Source organism: Bos grunniens, chromosome 21, assembly GCF_055505025.1.
Source record: "Bos grunniens cultivar Pamir isolate PY7600 chromosome 21, Bosgru_T2T1.0, whole genome shotgun sequence".
NCBI lineage: Eukaryota > Metazoa > Chordata > Mammalia > Artiodactyla > Bovidae > Bos > Bos grunniens.
Genome location: NC_141185.1, coordinates 14203072 through 14220212, shown reverse-complemented (window position 1 = coordinate 14220212; position 17141 = coordinate 14203072). Strand labels below are relative to the sequence as shown.

The following is a 17141-nucleotide window of genomic DNA, read 5'->3' as shown; positions in this document are numbered from 1 at the left end:
TTCTAAAACTAGATATGTAGTGTAGAGGTTAGAGATTGCAGTGGTGTAATGGTACATGGGATCTAAAGGGGGAAAAAAACCTCTGATTGCAGCATCTGCCAATTTACAGGATGTGAATATTGTTTTCTAAATTAAAAAAAATTTAAGTTGAAGTGTAGTTGATTTAAAATATTATGTTAGAAAAAATATTATGTTAGTTCCTAGTATATTGCAAAGTGATTCAGCATATATATATATATATATATTCTTTTTCATATTCTTTTCTATTATAGTGTATAACAGGATATTGAATATAGTTTCTTGTGCTATACAATAAGACTTGTTTATTTATTTAGTTTATATATAGTAGTTTGTATCTGCTAATCCCAAACTCTTAATTTCTCCTTCTCCCACCCCTTTTCCCCTTTGGTAACCATAAATTTGTTTACTATGTCAATGAGTTTTCTTCTGTTTTGAAAATAAGTTCATTTGTAACATATTTCAGATTCCACATATAAGTGATATCATGTGATATTTATCTTTTTCTTACTTTGCTTAGTGTGATAATCACTAGGTCCATCTATGTTGCTGCAAATGGCATTATTTCATTCATTTTATGTCTGAGCAATAGTCCATCTATATATGTCTCTCTCTCTCTCTCTATGTCTATATATATATATATATATATATATATATATATATATATGTATCTCACATCTTCTTTATCCATTCATCTGTCCGCGGGCACTTAGGTTGCTTCCATGTCTTGGCTATTGCAAATAGCGCTGCTATGAACAGAGGGGTGCATGTATCTTTTTCAATTATAGTTCTGTTGGGATAGACACCCAGGAGTGGGATTGCTGGGTCATGTGACAGTTCTCTCTTTGGTTTTAAGAAACCTCCACACTGTTCTCCATAGTAATTGTACCAATTTACATTCCTACCAACAGCATAGGAGGGTTCCCTTTTTTCCATACAGGGTATGAATATCCTCTTCATGACTAACTTTAAGCAACTAGTGTGTAACAACCAGCATGCAAAATACTTGAATATTTAACAGTTGGCACTCAAAGAGAACAGGTTGCAGCAAACCATGGAAAAATGAGGATGTTAGTTAAAGCAAAATGTTTACTAATTCTCTTTGCTTAATTTTTCATTTCAAAAATTCGTATGTGGGTCAGAGTACGACTCACAGAATATGAAATGTCTGGATATTTGGTCACATTTAGAAATTTCATTTAACTCCATTTATTGATGTATCAATCTATCTACCCATAAATCTCCTTAAAAGTACACATTCATGAACAAACACAAATGTGCAACAAAAAATTATCTATTTGAGGTAAAATTGAATTTTGGTAGATTTCATTTTACTTATTTAGAAATACTTCTGCATTATTTCAGTTATTTTATCATAAGCTATTTAATAAACTTTTCTTATATAATTAGAAGACAGATCCTATGGATAATCTGGCAACACCTTTTATATCTTCCTCCATACAAGCGATGAAAGGAGACGCCAGACCAACGTGTAGCACAAACTCAATCATTTTTGCTGCTAATCTAGATAATGGTCTGAATCCAGGTCACTGAAGTGATGATGAAATAAGTGTGAGACACAGACACAGAAAACAAACTTATGGTTAACAAGGGGATAGGGGAAGAAGGGATAAACTAGGAGGCGGGGATTAACATAGATAAGCACTATTTACAAAACAGATCGCCATCAAGGACCTATTGTATAGCACAGGGAAATCTCAATATTTTGTAATAATTTATAAAGAGTAAAGAATTTGAAAAAGAATATATAAATATATGTACAACTGAATCATTGCACTGTATTAAAAATAAGTATGAGATGATAGAAGTAGCATGGACACTGATATAATAACCGATTCAACTTCTTTTCCAAAGACCTCTTGATTATCTTTTGGGTGAAAAGGTTTTGTAAACCACTTCCCTAGGTAATAACAACAGTGTGTGTGCTGTGCTCAGTCGTATCTGACTCTTTGCAGCCCCATGGACTGTACCCCGCCAGGCTCCTCTGTCCATGGAATTTTCCAGGCAAGAATACTGGAGTGGGTTGCCATTTCCTATTCCAGGGATTTTCCTGACCTGGGGCTTGAACCCACATCTCTTGCATCTCCTGCATTGGCAGGTGGATTCTTTACCACTGCGCAACCTGGGAAGCCCAATAACCACAGTACTTATAGCTGTAACAATTGTAGAAGAAAGCAAATCCTACTTAGGTTCCAGTTTTCCCTGTTATTCACTTCAGTCACAGTAACCAGGTATGGAGTTTCCACTGGGAAATTTCCATCTTCACTGTAAACTTGCAAAGAAACTGGATATTGTATAACTGGAAACTTAAAACGAGGAACCTAAAATGCAAATGCCAAGAATGAGTATAAATTTGGAAAATTCAATACTAATTTCATTTCCTGGAAAAGGATGAATAGAATTTGGCTATTCTAAATTAAGTGTGCTTCTGAGAGAATTTCTGCCTTCTCAGGTCATGAAAAAAAATCTGTCTTACAGTAGAATCAGTGTGAATTCCAAAAGTAATATGCAAACACTGTGGTAGCAAAACTTGTATCTTTCTATTGACCTTTTTTTTTTCCCATAGGAATTTGCTATGATGATTTTTTTTACTAACCCATATCCCTTAAGGTACTGTATGAACTGTAAGGTACTGTATGAGGAGAGTGAAAAAGTTGGCTTAAAGCTCAACATTCAGAAAACAAAGATCATGGCATCTGGTCTCATCACTTCATGGCAAATACATGGAGAAATAGTGGAAACAGTGGCTGACTTTATTTTTTTGGGCTCCAAAATCACTGTAGATGATGAGGGCAGCCATGAAATTAAAAGACGCTTACTCCTTGGAAGAAAAGTTATGACCAACCTAGACAGCATACTAAAAAGCAGACACGTTACTTTGCCAACAAAGGTCCATCTAGTCAAGGCTGTGGTTTTTCCAGTGGTCATGCATGGATGTGAGAGTTGGACTATAAGGAAAGCTGTATGAACTGGGTCTTCCCAAAGCCCTCTCCCTGCCAGTCATGATCTTTCCGTATTCTCATTAAACTCAGGCTCCAGAGTTGAAATCTAGCTCCATCACGTATTAGTGATGTGATCTTTAGCAAATTACCGGGCTTCTCTGTGCCTCTAGTGAAACAAGACAAGTCATGGAGAAGACTTAGAGCAGTATATGGTAGAAGTAAATGCTCAAGAAATAGTGGAATTCAGCAAGCGTGGAGTTGTGGTGGTATATAATAGCAACCTTTGTAATTTATTGAATGCTGACTCTATGCCCAATATTATGGTGCATGATTTTATTTTTATATAAAAACAAAACAAATCACTTAAAATAACATCATATGTAGTCTGACAAGGACTTTGAAACAGATCTACTTAAAAGTTATACCAAGTGCATAGGTTGAGTCAGCTAATGCAGACACCAACATCAGCCTGATGCATGTCTCAATGCTTGGACACTAACAGAGGAACTATTTGACGTAGAACCCACTCTCTTAACCAGCGTGTTATACTGTCTTCTAGTTCGTCACTACTACCTGGAGCTTCAAGTTTGATATTCCAGAGCCTGATACATATTATATACTCAATACTTTTTTGAATAAATCAATATTTAACACAATCTAGTGTAGTTTTTGACAGGTAATAAATTGCTATCATATAGATATATGCATGTGTGTACCTTTATAAGAACCTATGAAATGAATAGGGCAATGCCGGTTTTATTCTCTTTTACAGATGAGGTTAATTACTATGTCTCAGTTCAGTTCATTTCAATTGCTCAGTTGTGTGTGACTCTTTGTGAGAGAATTACTATGTCTGGGAACATTTAAATTACAATCTTTTTAGCTTGATGTCATCTTTAATTCTATGTCACGATAAGACATCTACGTCTTGGGTTTCATGTTTAACCAAAATGCCCATTTCAAAATCTTATTAATACGAAAGCACTCTGTCTTCAGGAAATTAAAGATTATCTTACCTTTTCTCGACAATCTGAGAAAGCAACAGCGTATGAAAACTTCTGATCGTTGGTACAATTGCACTCCTTCCGAGTAGTTGCATTTGCACACTGTTTGAATTTACCAGATCTCTGCAAATAGAATTAAAATAGGTCGATGTGCTGGTTTTGGTGGCAGAATTTCTGCAGACTGAGTAAATAGGAAATAAATATTTGTTCCCTGAATGAATAAAACCTTGAGAAGGTCAAAGGAGAAAAATCCATTAATAATAAGGTAAAAGCACAGTATTTCTGAATTTTGTCTCCTTGCTTAGTAAGGAATCCAAGTATCACTCAGCTGCTTACCTCAGGGTTACCCTAGAGTCAACAGGCAGGGGACCAGAAAGCTTGTATCATAAAAAAAAAAATTATTTTGTACTTGGTGCGCTGAGTCTTCCTTGCTGTGCACAGGTTTCCTCTGGTTGTGGTGAGTGGGGGCTACTCTTTGTTGAGGTGCCCGGGCTTCCCATTGTGGTGGGTTCTCATTATGGAGCATGGGCTGTAGGGTGCAGAGGCTTCGGTAGTTGTGGCTCCTGGGCTCTAGAGCATGGGCTCAGTAGTTGTGGCACACAGGCTTAGCTGCTCCGTGGCATGTGGTATCCTCCCAGACCCGGGATCGATCTTGTGTCCCCTGCATTGGCAGGCAGTCCTATCCACTGTACCACCAGGGAAGTCCAGCCTGTGTCATTCTGAATGTAGTAATTAGGATGTTCACCTCCCTGTCCTTGGCTGCTCCCATCACTGGCATGGAAGCTGAGACCTAAGGGAGCAGACTTGATATGCCGTGCTGCAGACTGTGGATAGTCTTCAAACGTATTATTTTGTACTTGTCTCTTCTCATCGCAGTCACTAATGCTGTTAAAATCCCCACTGTAGCCATCCATGTGTTATTCATTTTTTCATTTGATCACTCTTTCCAGAGGTTAGTTTATTCATTTTGGCAAAGAACTGGCTTTTGATTTTGATAATCAACTCTATTTCTAAAAAAAGTTATTCTTCCTTCTTTTTATAAGATTACCATTCTTGTCCTCATTGCTTCTTTTCTTCTTCTATTGAGATAAAATTTGTCATTTTCAAGTGTACAATGCAGTGGGCTTTAGTACATTCACAATGCTGTTCAGTCATTACCACTATTTCATTTCAGAACTTACTTGCTGCTTAGTTGGGTTCATTAAGCTCTTTGAATCTTTTGAACTCCTGGTTTCACAATTATATTTTCAATTTTTGACATTCTTTTTGTGTGTATGTGTGTGATGTCTGTCTCCATTTTTTTCATCATTACAATAGTTCCTTGAATTGTTCTGAAATAATTATTATGCTTATTCTAAAGTTTGCTTGTATTTATGATACAGTTTTCTGAGGCACAGTTTTTTAAGTTGTTGAGATTATGCTTCTTTCTTATTGTAGAAGTTTTTTTTTCAAATATTTGTTGTTGATCGTCATTGTTCAGTCACTCAGTCATGTTCAACTTTTTGTGACCCCATGGACTGCAGCACACTAGGCTTCCCTGTCCTTCACCATCTCCTGGAGTTTGCTCAAAGTCATGTCCATTGAGTCGATGATGGCATACAACCACCTCATCCTGTTTTTCCCTTCTCCTCCTGCCCTCCATCTTTCCCAGCATCAGGGTCTTTTCCAATGAGTCAGTTCTTTCTATCAGGCGGCCAAAGTATTGGAGTTTTAGCTTCAGCATCAGTCCTTCCAATGAATATACAGGGTTGATTTCCTTTAGGATTGACTGGTTTGATCTTGCTGTCCAAGGGACTCTCAAGAGTCTCTAACACCACAGTTTGAAAGCATTTGTCTGCTTATCCTTGGGAAGTCTAACTGCAAACTGTGTGTCTGAAATGATGTTACACATGATTCCTAGTAAGGGGATGGTGTCAGTGTAACACGAAGTTACAGCATCGGTCCAGATGCACTTTTCCCCCAGGTGGTATATTTTGAGGTGATCAGAGGCAGAATCACATACATTTTTAGTCTGCTCCACTAGGTGATGCTATTTAATTTGTATAGCTTTCAAAACTTGAAAGTGTTAGTGAAAGTGTTTGCCACTCAGTCATGTGCCATTCTTTGTGGCCCCATGGACTGTATAGTTTTCAAAGCTTATTCTCCCCCATTAAAGATCCTCAAAGATGTCATGTTTATCTATTTCACTGTTGTCTCTCTAGAAAATATCTGTACAGTGTCTGATAACTCTGGAAATGCTGGAGTGTGAAATTAACATTTGTTGAATATAGAAAAGGTGCCCACCAAAATCTGTTATTTACTTATATGTAAATTAGATAATTTCCTATTCAACTCCTAAGAAAATCCAGAAGAAAAAAAAAGAAAACCCAAACTAAGGATTTCCATGTAAATATATTAAACTCATATTTCAATAGAGAAGGCTTGATTCTAGTGACATAACAGAGTTCATCTTTGGAAGAGACTAGAATTGAAGAATTCAGTATTTGAGTTGTTCATTGCCTGGAACAGAGTTTTTTACCCTGAAATTTAAGTTTCAACAAGTCAGCCTCATGTTGTGCATGTATGTGTGTGTATGTTTGTGTGAGTGTGTGTAATAGGATGTGTATAAATGTGTATTATTAGCTTGTTGAACAATTTTTAAGCACTTCCTATGTCTGGTACTTTTCTGGGTACTAAAGATGTATGTGTGCCAAGTCGCTTCAGTCATGTCCTACTTTGAGACCCTATGGACTGTAGCCTGCCAGGCTCCTCTGTCCATGGGGATTCTCCAGGCAAAAATACTGGAGTGGGTTGCCATGCCCTCCTCCAGGGAATCTTCCCAATGCAGGGATTGAACCCATGTCTCTTACATCTCCTGCATTTGCAGGCAGGCTCTTTACCACTGAGCCACCTTCGAGGGACACTAAAGATAGCAGAGAGAATAAAACTGATTAACAATCCTCAATAATAACCCTGTCTTATGTAGCTTACCTTTTAATGAAATCTAATAAATAAATGGGTAAAATACGTAAAATTGTAAAAAGTGCAATGAAGAAAAATAAGGCAGGGAAGAGGGGCAAGGTTGGTATCAGTGGAGGTGGATGGTACAGTTTTAAATAGAGTGGTCAAGGAAGGCCTCACAGTGATGGCAACATTTAGGCAAAAACCTGAAGATGGTGATGAGATGTGCCATGTGATATCTGGCAGAAGTGCATTCCAGACAGAGGAAATTTTTGAAGCTTAAAGACCTTGAGGTGAAAATACGTCTAGTATATTTGAAGAATAGCAAGGAGGCCAACATGGCCAGAACAGACTGACCTGTTCTGGGGGGTCAATCAGGTCAGATGCAAATCCAAGGCTAAACCATGGAGGACCGTATAAACCATTGTAAGAATAAAGCTTTTATTCTGAATGAGATGGGGAGATGAAGAGTTTTGAACAAAAGGAACAACCATTTTCTGTCTTTGTGTGTGCATGTACATTCAAGAATGGATATGAATGTCTACGTGTCCATATGTATACGCAGGTGTGTTTTTCTGGAGGGAGATTTCACAGGTATCTATGAGGTTCCCTTGGGCAGCCACCCCCTGATGCACTTTCCTTTTGAACCTAGTGGCTTCTCTCTGTTCTCTCTACTTTGTTCACTCAAACTCCAGAGAGGCAGAGTGCTGCTGGGGTTTGGTTATTTTCTAGGCAGGAAATGAGTCTATGGAGCAAACACTCTTCTCTCCTTTTGGACATCATTCCTTTTACAGGGCTCGAACTATGAGATGCCTTGGGGCTCTTTCGTTAAACAAACAAACAAAAAACAATGCTCTCATCCTCGTTATGCTCTTTGAAATTCAAGTGGGAGTTTGGGAGAGTCCATTTAGACTCTGGTTCCAAAACCAAATCCAGGAATAGCAGTAAGAGAAGAAAGGGCTCAAGTAGTAGCAGGAAGAACAGGGATAGCAGTAGTAATAGTAGTAGTGGTAGTAGTAAGGGAGGAGGAGAGGAGGGGGAGGGGAAGGAGAAGAAGCACTGCTGTACAGGGCATATTATGCTTAATGCACCTTCTCATTTAATCTCTGCAGCTAGGTCTGTTCATCTGTAATTTTACTGAATGATTTCTTGAATTAAGATAAATACTAGTTTATCTGCAGAAAAAAATATTTACCTTTGACTTGTAAAATAGATTTCTCGGTATGGGTTTGCTAGGATCTGCATGATAAAAATGATCTGTAAGTGGAATAGCAATTCCCATATTAGATGGAGGCCTGTAGTTTATCTGAAAATGACCAAACAAAGATACTGTAAATTTCATTATTATTTACCAAGTCTTTAATTTAAAAATCGTGATTTTCCAGAAAACCATTCAAAACAGATATTTCACTTTTAGCTCCCCATATTTAAGTAAATTTCTCTTCCCCCAGAACTCCCGTACCATCCTAATGCAACTTGGATCTTGTAAATAAGTGAAAAAAGTTTTAGAGACTAAGGTAGCTGTCATGAAGTCATGCAACAAAGTTTTAAAATCTTATTAAGAGTCTTAGTGACATATTTAATAAATAATTCAATTATTTACTAAATAATTGAAGGTTTGGGTAATAATTTGGGGTTTTTTGTTACAAAGAAAATGATAAGTAATCAGTTAACAAAGAGCAGTAATTTATATTTTAAAAAGAGTCATGTGTTCTGATGAGGCAAAAATTAAAATTGTTACTACATTGAAATGGGACCAGTAAGATATATCAGCTCAAGACAACTATGAGTCATCTTAAGGGCAAATAACTATATACTGTGAAAGCCCAAGATTATGCCACCATAATATAGCAGAAAATAATGATGAGACTATTACACTAAGAAAAACCATTAGTTCAGAACATTTTCACGTTTTAGTCATCATATCCTCAAAATGACACAAGGGTTGAAAAATAACTGAAGTGTTTTGAGTAATTCAGGAAAGAAATGCTAAGACCAAATGGCCAGCCAATCACACAAAAGTAACATATCACTGGAACTGCTTAGGCTTCTTACCGGCAAAACTTTGATCATATTAAAACCCTGACTGTTCACGTAAACTCCACTCATCCAGTCTTCCAAGGGGATAGTTTCACTAGGAATGTGATGCATAGACTTGAGATAACTACAGCTGCTTTTCAACATTGGCACGAATGTTGTAACATAGCACTCAGTCGATGCTCCCCAGACAATAAACTCCAGTGAAGTTGAACCCTGGAAATATCCAAATAAATGAAGGCTAATTAAAGTAACTGTTATCTACTGAACTGTACCTATACCATATGTTGAAGTCCCTACCTCCAGTATCTCAGAATGGGACTATATTTGGCTATAAGGCCTTTTTTTGTCATTGTTCATACACTCAGTTGTGTCCAACTCTTTGGAGACCCCATGGACTGCAGCACACCAGGCTTCCCTGTCCATCATGAACTCCCAGAACTTGCTCAAACTCATGTCCATTGAGTCAGTGATGCCATCCAACCATCTCATCCTTTGTCATCCCCTTCTCCTCCTGCCTTCAATCTTTCCCAGTATCAGGGTCTTTTCTAATGAGTCAGCTCTTCGTATCAGGTGGCCAAAGTATTGGAGATTCAGCTTCAGTATCAGCCCTTCCAATGAATATTCAGGATTTTTTTTTGAATATTCAGGATTTATTTCTTTAGGATTGACTGGTTTGATCTCCTTGCAGTCCAAGGGACTCTCAAGAGTCTTCTCCAATACCACAGTTCAAAAGCATCAATTCTTTGGTGCTCAGCCTTCTTTATGGTCCAATGCTCACATCCATACATGACTATTGGAAAAACCTTAGCTTTGACTAGACGGACCTTTGTTGGGAAAGTAATGTCTCTGCTTCTTAATATGCTGTCTAGGTTGGTCACAGCGTTTCTTCCAAGGAGCAAGGATCTTTTAATTTCATGGCTGCAGTTGCCATATGAAGTGATTTTGGAGCCCAAGAAAATAAAATCTGTCACTGCTTCCATTGTTTCCCCACCTATTTGCCATGAAATGATGGGATTGGATGCCACGACCTTGGTTTTTTTGAAAGTTTAGTTTTAAGCCAGCTTTTTCCTCTTTCACCTTCAACAGTTCAGTTCAGTTCAGTCGCTCAGTCATCTCCGATTCTCTGTGACCCCATGAACCGCAGCACACCAGGCCTCCCTGTCCATCACCAACTCCCAGAGTCCACCCAACTCAATGTCCATTGAGTTGGTGATGCCATCCAACCATCTCATCCTCTGTCATCCCCTTCTCCTCCTGCCCTTAATCTTTCTCAGCATCAGGGTCTTTTCAAATGAGTCAGCTCTTCACATCAGGTGGCCAAAGTACTGGAGTTTCGGCTTCAACATCAGTCCTTCCAATGAACACCCAGGACTGATCTCCTTTAGGATGGGCTGGTTGGATCTCCTTGCAGTCCAAGGGACTCTCAAGAGTCTTCTCCAACACCACAGTTCAAAAGCATCAGCTCTTCAGCACTCAGCTTTCTTTATAGTCCAACTCTCACATCCATACATGACCTCTGGAAAAACCATAGCCTTGACTAGACGGACCTTTGTTGACAAATTAATGTGTCTTCATCAAGAGGCTCTTTAGTTCTTCTTCGCTTTCTGCCATAAGGGTGGTGTCATCTGCATATCTGAGGTTATTGGTATTTCTCCAAGCAAACTTGATTCCAGCTTTTGTTTATCCGGCCTGGCATTTTGCATGATGTACTCTGTATTTAAGTTAAATAAGTAGAGTGACAATATACAGCCTTGACTTACTCCTTTTCCAACTTGGAACCAGTCCATTGTTCCATGTCCGGTTCTAACTGTTTCTTCTTGACCTGCATACATTTCACAGGATGCAGGTAAGGTGGTCTAGTATTCCCATCTCTTTCAGAATTTTCCAGTTTGTTGTGATCCATACAGTCAAAGGCTTTAGCGTAGTCAATGAAGCAGAAGTTGATGTTTTTCTGGAATTCTCTTGCTTTTTCTATGACGCAGTGGATGTTGGCAATTTGATCTCTGGTTCCTCTGCCTTTTCTAAATCCAGCTTGAACATCTGGGAGTTCTCAGTTCACATACTCTTGAGGCCTAGCTTGGAGAATTTTGAGCATTACTTTGCAAGTGTGTGAAATGAGTGCAATTGTGCGTTAATTTGAACATTCTTTGTTCAAAGGCCTTAAAAGAGGTAATTAAATTAAGATGAGACAATTAGTGTGGGCTCTAATCCAATATGATGGGCATCACATAACAGTAGGAAATTTGAACACAGACACGCACAGGGGGAAGACCAAGTGAAGACACAGGGAGAAGTCAGCCATCTGCAAAACCAAGGACAAAGACCTTAGAAGAAACCAATCCTGCCAATGCCTTGCTCTTGGCTTTTCGCCTCCAGAATGGTGAGAAAATAAACTTCTGTTGCTTAAGCCACTCAGTCCATTGTATTTTGTTATGGCTACCCTGGCAAACTAGGGCAGTAATCAACTAAAGAATATAGAAAATGAAAAGAAATAAAAAGAATGATAATATAATAGAAGACAAAAATAGAGTCATAAATTTGACCATAATGATCTGTTTTAGAGTAAATCTTAACAGAAGACATATTCTTTTCCAGGAAGAAATACATCCCGATCTAATTGTCTGTGGGTGACATTTGAAAATGAACAAGGATCAAGTATTTATTATTAAATAAACACTATAATTGGATGTAGTTGGATATAAAACCAACTTAGAATAGCAAGGCCTCTCTCATTCATTGATGAGCCTGTGGACATTTGCTTTGATAATACAAATAAAATTACTTCCATTGGTATACATTCTGAAAAGAAGATATTCACTTAGCAATCACTGTATTTCACAAAGATATGCTTTTAGTAGAAATTTGTGTACAGGAAACATATTTTCACCTTGCACAACATTAAACATTCAACAAAATTTGATAAATTCTGTTTGAAATTCTCAAGTATTTCTAGAAATTAAAAAATGTAGAGATACTAATAATTGTAGAGATATAGTAACTCTGGTAGTTTTGTCCCTATCCCCATACTCTATATTCCATTAAAAATAACAATTTTTAATGAATTTCTGCCAAAACACATCAAATCAGAATCTAAGCAGGGTTCTACTATTAAAGGAAATTTGGGATGTGAGGAGGGGGGACGCCCAAGTTCAATAAGAAATAAGTCGACGCCATAGACGGCAGCCCACCAGGCTCCCCCGTCCCTGGGATTCTCCAGGCAAGAACACTGGAATGGGTTGCCATTTCCTTCTCTAATGCATGAAATTGAAAAGTGAAAGTGAAGTCGCTCAGTCGTGTCTGACTCTTAGCGATCCCATGGACTGCAGCCCACCAGGCTCCTCCATCCATGGGAGTTTCCAGACAAGAGTACTGGAGTGGGGTGCCAGGGCCTTCTCCGAAGAAATAAGTAAGCAAACAGAAACATCCAGAATACTGGAGACTCTGCAACATAACTGACTCAACAGCAGCAGTTCAATGGCAGGGGAAGATAATGGAGCAATACCTACTTTTGATGAAAGAGAATAAATAACCACAGACTATGTGACTCTTGTTTGGATCCCAATTCAAACCAACCGTGAACAACTTTTTGGAGAAAATTGGGGGAATTTGCTTATGGATTGGGCTTTATAGAATATCAAAACAAATTTAGCTTAAAAAATTTCAAGGGTGAAAATGGCATTCTTGTTATGTGAGGGATTCTACACATATTTTTGAAGATGTGTAGGATGGCATATATGTATGAATTTGAGAAAACTCCTGGAGACAGTGGAGGACAGAGGAGCCTGGCATGCTGTAGTCCATGGAGCTGCAAAGAGCTGGACATGACTTAGCAACTGAGCAACAACATGGAAGCATACAGGAGTGAAGTGACATGAAGTTGCTATTCATGTAACAGAATATAATGTATTATAACAGAATATAAATGAATTCTGAATATCATTGGTCAGAATATAAACCAAAAAAAAAAATTAGAATGATAAAACAAGTGTCAAAACCCTGTTTAATTTGAGAAGTAGGTATATGGAAATTCATCTTTTTTCTATATCTGAAAATTTTCATGATAGACAAATTTTAGAATATACAAAAATATTTATTGCACAAAAGGATTATACCATAAAATTAAGTGGAAGTAATAGCTTACAGTGAGTGGTGTCAGATTTGTGATTTCTGAAGAAGAGAATTTAGCTTCAGGATCAGAGAAGAGGCTCCAGGCAGTCAGAGCTTTATGTGGCAGAAGTTTTATTACAGTGAAAAAGAGACACAGAAAGCTTCTGAAATAGACATCAGAAGGGGGAAGAGTGCCCCACTCTTGATAGTCTTGATAGTTTTATCAAGGCCTTATATACTCTTTCCCTGATGACTTCCCTGGTGGCTCAGACGGTAAAGCGTCTGCCTACCATTCAGGAGATCCAGGTTTGATCCCTGGGAAGATCCTCTGGAGAAGGAAATGGCAACCCACTCCAGCACTCTTGCTTGGAAAATCCCATGGACAGAGGAGTGTGGTGGGTTACAGTCCATGGGGTTGCAAAGAGTCAGACACAACTGAGTGACTTCACTTTATATACTTTTTCAATTGGTTACTAACAATAGAAAGGTTTTACCAGACCCATTCCCACAACATACATTTTAAGATAACAGGATTAGTCAGAAGGTTCTTAAGGAGAAACATGGTCTTGAGCAGGATATATTGTTGTTATATAATCATTAGTATTTTTTATTATTAGTATTTATTATTAGTATTTCAAATCCTAAAGGATGATGCTGTGAAAGTGCTGCACTCAATATGCCAGCAAATTTGGAAAACTCAGCAGTGGCCACAGAACTGGAAAAAGTCAGTTTTCATTCCAATCCCAAAGAAAGGTAATGCCAAAGAATACTCAAACTACCGCACAATTGCACTCATCTCACATGCTAGTAAAGTAATGCTCAAAATTCTCCAAGCCAGGCTTCAGCAATATGTGAACCGTGAACTTCCTGATGTTCAAGCTGGTTTTAGAAAAGGCAGAGGAACCAGAGATCAAATTGCCAACATCTGCTGGATCATGGAAAAAGCAAGAGAGTTCCAGAAAAACATCTATTTCTGCTTTATTGACTATGCCAAAGCCTTTGACTGTGTGGATCACAATAAACTGTGGAAAATTCTGGAAGAGATGGGAATACCAGACCACCTGATCTGCCTCTTGAGAAATTTGTATGCAGGTCAGGAAGCAACAGTTAGCACTGGACATGGAACAACAGACTGGTTCCAAATAGGAAAAGGAGTACATCAAGGCTGTATACTGTCACCCTGTTTATTTAACTTATATGCAGAGTACATCATGAGAAACGCTGGACTGGAAGAAACACAATCTGGAATCAAGATTGCCGGGAGAAATATCAATAACCTCAAATATGCAGATGACACCACCCTTATGGGAGAAAGTGAAGAGGAACTAAAAAGCCTCTTGATGAAAGTGAACGTGGAGAGTGAAAAAGTTGGCTTAAAGCTCAACATTCAGAAAACGAAGATCATGGCATCTGGTCCCATCACTTCAAGGGAAATAGATGGGGAAACAGTGGAAACAGGGAAAACAGTGGAAACAGTGGAAACAGTATCAGACTTTATTTTTTTGGGCTCCAAAATCACTGCAGATGGTGACTGCAGCCATGAAATTAAGATGCATGCTCCTTGGAAGAAAAGTTATGACCAACCTAGATAGCACATTCAAAAGCAGAGACATTACTTTGCCAACAAAGGTTCGTCTAGTCAAGGCTATGGTTTTTCCTGTGGTCATGTATGGATGTGAGAGTTGGACTGTGAAGAAAGCTGAGCACCGAAGAATTGATGCTTTTGAACTGTGATATTGGAGAAGACTCTTGAAAGTCCCTTGGACTGCAAGGAGATCCAACCAGTCCATTCTGAAGGAGATCAGCCCTGGGATTTCTTTGGAAGGAATGATGCTAAAGCTGAAACTCCAGTACTTTGGCCACTTCATTCGAAGAGTTGACTCTGATGCTGGGAGGGATTGGGGGCAAGAGGAGAAGGGGACGACAGAGGATGAGATAGCTGGATGGCATCACTGACTCAATGGACGTGAGTCTGAGTGAACTCCAGGAGTTGGTGATGGACAGGGAGGCCTGGCGTGCTGCGATTCATGGGGTCGCAAAGAGTCGGACACGACTGAGTGACTGATCTGATCTGATCTGATGTTTCTCAAGCTCACAAAAACACTGCCTGCATGTGTGCTAAGTCGATTCAGTCGTGTCTAACTCTTTGGGACCCTATGGACTGTAACCCGCCAGGCTCCTCTGTCCATGGGATTTTCCAGGCAAGAATACTGGAGTTGGTTGCTGTGCCCTCCTCCAGGGGATCTTCCAACCCAGGAATCAAACCCAGGTCTCTTGAGTCTTCTGCATTGGCAGGTGGGTTCTTTACCACTAGTGCCATCTGGGAAGCCCACAAAAACAGTAGCAGCAGTGAAAACCCAGTCTTTTCCAGAGCTTAATTTTTTAATGTCTATCACATACAGACTTTTTGTAATGCCCAAGATATTAAAAGTGTTTCATCATCCTTGATAGGTAGGATTCTGCATGATTTTTCCTTCTTTTTCTTGATTTATACCCTAAATTTTCTATAATCAATAGATCTTAAAAAATAATTGAAGGAAAATTTACTTGGTGTAAAGTTTTGCTAGCTGTAGAAACTTCCATTATATAACTATCAGTTTCATCAAAATAGCCTTCAACTTTAACTTCCAACAAATTTGGGTTTCCAACAATTACTTGCAGTAGCGGTATTTCAAGCGTTCTAAGAACTATGGAAACAAAACCAAGAGTTAACATGAAATCAAGAAAATTTTAAGCAGTTTCATAATGATTGGTCAATCAGAATTCTAGAACATCTACAGAATCTATTATGAAGGCTGCATAATGGCCACAAATATACCTAGGGAACTTTAATACTTCTTTGAAAAAAATTATTTTTTTATTTTTTTAAATATATTTAATTGGAGACTAATTACTTTACAATATTGTATTGGTTTTGCCATACATTGACATGAATCAGCCATGGGTGTACATGTGTTCCCCATCCTGAACCCCCCTCCCACCTCCCTCCCCATCCCATCCCTCAGGGTCATCCCAGTGCACCAGCCCTGAGCACCATGTCTCATGCATCGAACCTGGACTGGCGATCTGTTTCACATATGATAATATACATGTTTCAATGCTATTCTCTCAGATCATCTCACCCTCACCTTCTCCCACAGAGTCCAAAAGACTGTTTATACATCTGTGTCTCTTTTGCTGTCTCGCATATAGGATTATTGTTACCATCTTTCTAAATTCCATATATATGCTTTCAGTTCAGTGGCTCAGTCATGTCTGACTCTTTGCGACCCCATGAATCACAGCACGCCAGGCCTCCCTGTTGTCCATCACCAACTCCCGGAGTCCACCCAAACTCATGTGCATCGAGTCAGTGATGCCATCCAGCCATCTCATCCTCTGTTATCCCCTTCTCCTCCTGCCCCCAATCCCTCCCAGCATCAGGGTCTTTTCCAATGCGTCAACTCTTTGCATGAGGTGGCCAAAGTATTGGACTTTCAGCTTTAGCATCAGTCCTTCCAAAGAAATCCCAGGGCTGATCTCCTTCAGAATGGACTGGTTGGATCTCCTTGCAGTCCAAGGGGCTCTCAAGAGTCTTCTCCAACACCACAGTTCAAAAGCATCAATTCTTTGGCGCTCAGCTTTCTTCACAGTCCAACTCTCACATCCATACATGACCATGGGAAAAACCACTTGACTAGACAGACCTTTGTTGGCAAAGTAATGTCTCTGCTTTTGAATATGCTATCTAGGTTGGTCATAACTTTCCTTCCAAGGAGTAAACATCTTTTAATTTCATGGCTGCAGTCACCATCTGCAGTGATTTGGGAGCCCCCCAAAATAAAGTCTGACACTGTTTCCACTGTTTCCCATCTATTTGCCATGAAGTGATGGGACCAGATGCCATGATCTTCGTTTTCTGAATGTTGAGCTTTAAGCCAACTTTTTCACTCTCCACTTTCACTTTCATCAAGAGGCTTTTTAGTTCCTCTTCACTTTCTGCCATAAGGGTGGTGTCATCTGCATATCTGAGGTTATTGATATTTCTTCTGGCAATCTTGATTCCAGCTTGTGCTTCTTTCAGCCCAGC

General features: G+C 38.9%; 1 protein-coding gene across 13 annotated transcripts in view; it reads right to left on the bottom strand.

Annotated features, from left to right (window-relative positions):
* Window positions 1-17141, bottom strand: part of CATSPERB (catsper channel auxiliary subunit beta) — a 187038-nt gene that overhangs the window by 7931 nt on the left and 161966 nt on the right. For 11 of the 13 annotated variants that reach the window (XR_015149463.1, XR_015149462.1, XR_015149464.1 and 8 more), the window contains 5 exons: window positions 15620-15759; window positions 8981-9178; window positions 8121-8231; window positions 3998-4108; window positions 2225-2360 (listed from right to left, as the gene is read on the bottom strand). Coding sequence is in view for 8 of the 13 variants with exons in the window: in XM_086363202.1 (XP_086219328.1) it covers window positions 2225-2360; window positions 3998-4108; window positions 8121-8231; window positions 8981-9178; window positions 15620-15759 (696 nt within the window). In the remaining 5 variants the exon portion in view is untranslated. The remainder of the gene's footprint in view (window positions 1-2224; window positions 2361-3997; window positions 4109-8120; window positions 8232-8980; window positions 9179-15619; window positions 15760-17141) is intronic. The other 2 variants (XR_015149466.1, XR_015149465.1) reach the window with 1 other exon arrangement.